Genomic DNA, 7,561 nt, shown 5'->3' with positions numbered 1-7,561 from the left:
CCCCCGAATTTGTAACATCTGTTCCTCCATGCCAGTAAGGAATCCAGTTGAGACTCCCTTCCATCTTCTCTCCTCCACATAGCACACATCCACTTGTTTACACTTCAGAATTTCTATCAGCTCTCCTGGGTAAAGAGTAGGACCCTGAAGTTTTCGACTTGATTGGACGACAAGGGTTACCAGTGGTATGTGGGTAAACATACACGAGTTCCATCCTCTGCATTTGAAATAAAATCTGTGATGATGATGATTTACATATCACTCATGAGGCCAGATGTTTTCACATCAACGTAATTACAACTGCAAACGGAGTTTATTCATACACTTTTTGTGTACACAGTTAATTATAGATGTCTTTTAATAAAATTATATATTAATATTTAATATGTATTACAGACTGTCCTCATTTAACGACTGAGTTACGTTCCAACAGCCCCGTCGTTAAGCAAATTCGTCGTTAAACGAATATTCATAGGGTACATATTGTTTTTTCATAGGTATAGAGTACTGTATAGAGTACATGCCGTACTCAGCCACATAGCCAGCCGATTGCAACTGGGAGTGCTGGACAAAAGCCCCATGCTTATATTTTCCGGGTTTTTTTCTTCTTCACATTCCTTGACACCCATAATTAAAGTATGAAAGTGTTGTTTTTTTTTACAATCGTGGTTTCCGTTTTTCTTTATTTGAAATTATATAAAAAATAATGTTTAAAGATTTGGCTGTTATCTCTAGCATATGGAAAGACCTTTTAGGATTACTCTTTTACTTGTGTCAGTCATTTGACTGCGACCATACTGGAGCACCGCCTTTAGTCGAGCAAATCGAGCCCAGGACTTATTCTTTGTAAGCCGTATAGTACTTATTCTATCGGTCTCTTTTTGCCGAACCGCTAAGTTACGGGGACGTAAACACACCAGCATCGGTTGTCAAGCGATGTTGGGGGGGACAAACACAGACACACAAACATACATATATATATACGACGGGCTTCTTTCAGTTTCCGTCTACCAAATCCACTCACAAGGCTTTGGTCGGCCCGAGGCTATAGTAGAAGACACTTGCTCAAGATGCCATGCAGTGGGACTGAACTTGGAACTATGTGGTTGGTAAGCAAGCTACTTACCACACCTATTTCTCCTGCGCCTATTTCTTAAAATTTATGCATTTTAAAATTATTTAAATTAAACTCGAAAGAGATTTCAGTTCAAGCAATTTTTTTTCAAAGTTAGGCTTTTTTTTTTAGTTAAACACAAAATGATTTCAGTAGAAACTTTGTTCAAAGAGTAAGAAAAATTATTCAGTGAAAGTTCTCACCTGAAAAATCCTTTCTGAATCTATATTTTGGGAAATTTCAAAAATGTTCTTTCTTTTTTCGCGAATAATAATCCTTTCTGACTTGTAGAAATAAAATGACTTTTTAATGTCCATCTCTGTTCATAAAAGTTAGGATCTGGATATTGTATTATTGTAGCTCAGACATCGTAAGTATGTTTGTGATTTCAGGCCCAGTACATAAGATGCTTTTGTAATAAACTTTTCTCAGGATTATATAGAAAAGGGTGAAAAGGTTTAAAAGAAAACACAAACATAATAACTTTGTTTTGCTTTGGATAAAGATTATAAAAGCAACTAATTCTTGACATCAAAATGAATGAAAAATCCCGTCAGTGTTGTTTGTTTTGTTATCTTCATTTTTTCGTCATAAATTTCTCGATAACATCAGAAAAGTTCAGTTGTCTGTTTTCCTTGGAAAATCGCTCAAAATTTGGATCCATTGCCTCAAGTTTTAGCATAACAGAATTTAATCTTCGAGAAAACACTCGCTAATCCCTTGACGGTGAACTTCTTTTGTCCTTCTTCTGTTCCTTCTTCTTCTTGCATGTGCTGCAAATGTTTCCAATATTTGTTCTGGACGATAGCCACCATCAACGACAATTTTGTCGAAATCTTGAACGAACTTCGGCGCTCGCTGCCTCACCGCTGATGCTACGATTCTGCAGATTAATCTTGAACGAAATCGTTGAAACCAGCCATGGCTTGCTTGCCGTAAATGTCTCAGTTGATCCTTCTTCCTGTTGCTCCTTCAGTGTGGTGAAAATACTGCTCATCGCAATTCTGATCGTTAATCCAGATTGCCAGCAACTTTTCCATCTCGTGAATGAGACCTTTCCGATGTCTTGTGATGCATACTTTAAAGCCTGTCGAACTTCTGGCTGCCGCCTTCACTTTAACTTTATCCTTCAAAATAGTAGAGATGGTAGAATGTGCCAGGCCCGTATCGTCTGCCATAGCTCTCACCTTTTTCCCGCCTTCGTAGTCTGTAACGGTGGAGGCGCAATGGCCCAGTGGTTAGGGCAGCGGACTCGCGGTCATAGGATCGCGGTTTCGATTCCCAGACCGGGCGTTGTGAGTGTTTATTGAGCGAAAACACCTCAATATTGACCAAAGCATCCCACTGGCTATAGCTGTCATGAGACATCGAGTTTCCCTGGCTGCATTATCCAATGTGTCCTTCTTTAAACTATATTTTAAATGGTAGGGTGTGTTGCGAGGGAGATTTAGCTGTTATTTCTAGCAGACTGAATGACAGTTTAGAACAGACATGGATAAGCTTTTACAATAAATGGGCCACACGAGACACAACACGGATTATCATCTGGCAGGTCACATCAAAAAGACCGGTGGGCTACAGGTCACCCATGACTGGTTTAGGGGCTCCTTTGCTGGTGGTTTTATAATTGAGAGGATTTACACAGTTGATAAATCATTTTCTGCCTGAGTAACTCTTCTGCCATTGTTGTTGATAAAACAACGGCATGGAAGAAACATGAAATGAATAGCACAATGGTCCAATCTGTGATGATGATTTTTTATAGTCACAATTAGTAGAATGATAGAGTGGAAGGGATCGGGGAGATGAAGTAGGAAATGTGTGGTGGGGGGGATGGCAAAAAGAAATGACAAAGGAAGAGTGTGTGTGTGTAGGAGAAGGAGGAGGAGGAGGAGCAGAAGCAGGAAGGGAAAAAGCAAAATGGGAGAACTAGTGCCCCCTCCCCCCACACACACTGCATAGATTTAATCCTTTTTAATTTTTTTCCCTTCTATTTCACATGTTTCATTCATTGGACTGTAGCCATGCTGGGGCACTGCCTTAAAGAGTTTTAAGTTAAATGAATCGACCCCCAGGACTTATTTGTTTTCTTTTAAGCTTGGTACCTATTCTATCGATCTCTTTTGCTCAACCACTACGTTACAGGGACGTAAACACACCAACACCAGCTGTCAAGCAGTGGTGGGGGACAAACACACACACACACATATGTGTATGTGTGTGTGTGCGTACTAGCATAAAAGGTGCCCTATTGGCTGGCTTTTAAGCCATCTCCTGTGGAGGGCCCTTCTTTGGGTCTTGAGCCCGATAATGACTCTTCAGGCATTGAGTACATATTAAATTTTATTAAACTTGACCAATATTTTTCAAGCAATGAACAATTTTCATCAAAATACAATGATATAATTTGTTGACTTTGAACTTATTGCAAAGCTTCATGATAAACAACATTTTTTGTCTTCCCATTCAGGGGTCAGTACAAATTTTATTTTCTGTCTAACCTCTTTCTTTCTCTCTTTCTCTGTCTTTCTGTTGATTGTTTTCAACCATCACCAGTACCACCACCATTGCCACCACAATTGCCATACACACACCATTCAGACTTCTGGCGCCACCACCATCAACACCTTTGATTTCGTGGCCTTCCTCTCCACCACCATCACCACTGTCTTTCACACCACTCACTATCACAGTCATCCCTGACCACCTCAGTGTGTGTGTGTGTGTGTGTGTGTGTGGTCTTGACTCTGCATGATAGTTGTAAATGAGTTTCACCATTCTATAAGTGGTGTCCATTGTTTCCAATCTCCTGTAAAAAAACATGTCCTGCCATGGGAAAATATTTACCCGACTTGGAAACAGATGAATGTTGGTGACAGCATCCAGCTATAAAAAATCAGCCTCAGTAAACTCCATCTGATCCGTGCAAACATGGGAAAGTAGACGGTCATAATGATGAGTACAACAAAACTGAAGCTCTGCCATTCTAGTCCCAACATGTCTCTCAGCATTGCTCTGACATCACTGAACAAGTTTCTTCAATGTTACCTTGAAGACACCATTATTTTATCTTTTCTAAACATATGTTAGTCACGACATGCTAATACAATTTGCAATATTTTATTTATCTCTGCTCTTTATCAATGGAATCTCTAGAATGTTCTCTTAACATTTGGCATTTTTTTCTCCCTTTTTCTTTGTATAATTTTTTTTTTTTTTTAACAGAACTACTTCTTCATTATTTTGTCTGATTCTGCGATTTCTTCAAGGATAATTTGACATTCCTTTGACGAGTCTGACATTCTTAGAAATAATAATTATAATATATTTGTAACTATTGATGTTTTAGCTGCTCTCATTGTAGGGTGGCTTCAAAATTTGATGTTGAGAATGGTTGTGTGTGTGTGAGAGAGAGTAAGGGATCGGTGTGTCAAACAAAAAATGCTTTATATAGAATTGGTGCATCAAACAAAAGAATACCTGGTAGTATTGGCTCTGCCAAATTTAGTCCCTGTTTTAGGCTAGATTTACTTTGCCTTTTCAAAGAGTTTCTTATTATGAAACCCAAAAGACAAGGATTGAAAATTCACTGGAACCCTTAAAAGGCAGAAGCCCAGCATGGCTGCTATCGAATGAAACTAGTAGAAGTTCAAGTTACATTTCATGGTTCTAAGCAAAAAGTTCTCAGGGTTGTTGGTATCAAAAGGGTTAGATTAAGGACCAGTTCATCTGTTGATTTACAGGTAACATTTTGTGTGGAGGACAAACCAAACAATGAAAAACACATGGCTGGGAACCAACATTACAATGATGATGGCATCACATCTGCTGTTGATGACTTTTTTGATCAACAAATTGAAAGCTTCTTCATCAATGGGATCCAAGCACTCCAAAATGGATGGAAGAACGGTGTGCGCTGCAAGGGGGACCATATTGAAAAAAATAAACCTCATTTAATCGCATTCCACGACAGTATCTTGATCAGCTTATGAATTTGTTTTAGCTGACTCTTGTCTGTTACCTTCAAAAACCTATTTCCAAAACTAACCCAAATATTTCATTGTTTCTTTTTATGTCTTTTTATTCCAGGTGTTCTTCTTTGACGTCGAACGACCAACGAGCAGTGGCAGCCCTTCTCATTCACATCAAATTCGTGGCATTGCTACCGACATGGCCATCTTGGACAGCACTTATTTCATGTCGCAAGTCATCTTGTCTGGATTAATGGGTTATGTTGTACACTTAACGGGCACCGTTCTCTCTTACATCCTCACCGCTGGTGTGATGGGGCTGCTGTCGTGTCTTTTTAGTACAAAAATAATTATTAACAAACAAGAAATTCTAAAATACCACAGACACCCACGAACAAGGACGATGATAGTATAACAATAAAAACACAAAACAAAACAAAAAAAAACAAAACAAAACAAAATGAACGACTTTATGCATTTTTATTTTTATTTTATTTTATTTACAAATATATTTTAGTTATGTTTTGTCTGTAGAATAACTGTTTTACTCTGAAATTCATAAAAAAAAAGAAAAAATGTAAGAGCGATGAAGAAAATGGTGGTGGGGGTAAAAATTTATGTGGTTTTTATTTATTTATATTTTTTACCCATTTGTTTCTTTGTTTTTGTTTTGTTTTTTTTCAAATATGACATGGTTGAATGAATAAGGCTTTGAATTTATGGACCTGTGAGTTGTGAGTTCAAATTCATTTGGGTTTTTTTTTTTTTCTTCATTACTTCACTTCACTTTGCTGTTAGGAACATGTTTCAAGTCTTCTACAAAAGTTATCCAGAGCAAGCTGGGTCCCCTGTCCAAGGGGAAAGAAGGCTCAGCTGTAAGTACCAATCTTAGGGGTTTTTTTTTCATTTTTTTCTTTTATTTGTGGGTTGTGAAAAAGTTAACTTTAAAAAAATCATTCTTCTAAATTTTGCTATCATCATCATCATCATCATCATCGTTAAAGGTGGCAAACTGGCAGAACCGTTAGCATGCCAAGCATGTTTCACTCATCCTTTTTACATTCAGAGTTCAAATTCTGCCAAGGTTGACTTTGCTTTTCATCCATCCTTTTGGCATTGATAAATTAAGTACCAGTTAAATACTGGGGTCAACATGATCAACTAGTCCCCTCTCCCCAAATTTCAGGCCTTGTGCCTTTATTAGAAAGGATTATTATTATTATTATTATTATTATTATTATTATTATCATTATCGAAGGTGGTAAGCTGGCAGAATCGTTAGCACGTTGGGCAAAATGCTCAGCGGCTTTTCGTCCGTCTTTACATTCTGAGTTCAAATTCCACCGAGGTTGACCTTGCCTTTCATCCTTTCAGGGTCAATAAATTAAGTACCAGTTGCATACTTGGGTTAATTTAACTGACTTAGCCCATTCCTCTAATCTGTTGGCCTTGAGTCAAAATTTGAAACCATTATCCTTGTTGATATTATTATTATTATTATTTTATCAATAAAGCCCACTTGCAAATGTGGGGATCATCCCATGAAGGCTTTTGTTGTGTGTTTCCCTAGTCGAAGGGATTGGTTAACTTTGGTTATTATTAATGAGCTGACAGAATTGTTAGCACTTTGGATAAAATGTTCAGTGGCATTTCTTGCAGCTCTTTGTGTTCTGAGATCAAATGCCATTAAGGTCAACTTTACCTTTCATCCTTTTGGAGTCAAAGAACCAGTTAAGAGATGAGAGATGGATTGAATCAACTCCCCACCCATGCACCTGAAAGTTGTTGGCTTTGTGCCTAAATTAGAAAGAATTAATTAATTTAGAAAGTCCAGTGGCTGTGAAGTTAAGAACTGAATTGAGTAGGGTAGGATCTCATTACCATCATTATCATCATCATTATCATCATCATCATCACCATTGTTCCCTTCGTCCTTCTCCTCCTCATCACCCCCACCACCACCACCATCATCATCATCATCATTTGAATGATTCCAGTTTAACATGGGTTGGAGAGATCTGCTAAACCATGCATTTTTTGTCTCAGTTTTGTCATCCTTTATGTGGAAGCCAAGTTTTCCTTAAAAAATAACTTCTGGTCATAAAAATTTTATTGCTCCGATGAAACATCATTTCACCCAAACAACAATTATGGAAGAAGAAAAAATTTGTAAAAAAATGTAAAAATTCGAAAATAAACAATCAGCAATAAAAAAGCATGTTTCATTAAGAAAACTTTGTGTATTCTGGTTTTTCTTCATTTTATAGTAAAATGAATAATTTCAAAGGAGGGTGACATGGATGGGATCTTTGACTACAATCTGAGAATACAAATGTGTTGATAACTTTAACAGAGATAATTTTGTTGTCAAAATATGGATCAAGTCTCCTGCTCCAAATATTTGGCTAACCACCTACACTTTTTCGGCAAAATAGTAGCTTATCCTGTTCAGGCTATATTATTAGCATCATCCTGC

General features: G+C 37.6%; 1 protein-coding gene across 2 annotated transcripts in view; it reads left to right on the top strand.

Annotated features, from left to right (window-relative positions):
* Positions 1–7,319, top strand: part of LOC106876054 (solute carrier family 45 member 3) — a 42,685-nt gene extending 35,366 nt beyond the window's left edge. For both annotated transcript variants that reach the window (XM_014924454.2, XM_014924455.2), the window contains one exon: positions 5,204–7,319. In XM_014924454.2, the coding sequence (XP_014779940.1) occupies positions 5,204–5,500 (297 nt within the window). In that variant the 3' untranslated portion in view covers positions 5,501–7,319. The remainder of the gene's footprint in view (positions 1–5,203) is intronic.
* Positions 7,320–7,561: the final 242 nt, after the last annotated feature.

Source organism: Octopus bimaculoides, chromosome 25 (assembly GCF_001194135.2).
Source record: "Octopus bimaculoides isolate UCB-OBI-ISO-001 chromosome 25, ASM119413v2, whole genome shotgun sequence".
NCBI classification, from domain to species: Eukaryota; Metazoa; Mollusca; class Cephalopoda; order Octopoda; family Octopodidae; genus Octopus; species Octopus bimaculoides.
The sequence above is the reverse complement of the archived record's forward strand: the minus strand, read 5'-3'. Positions and strand labels throughout refer to the sequence as shown.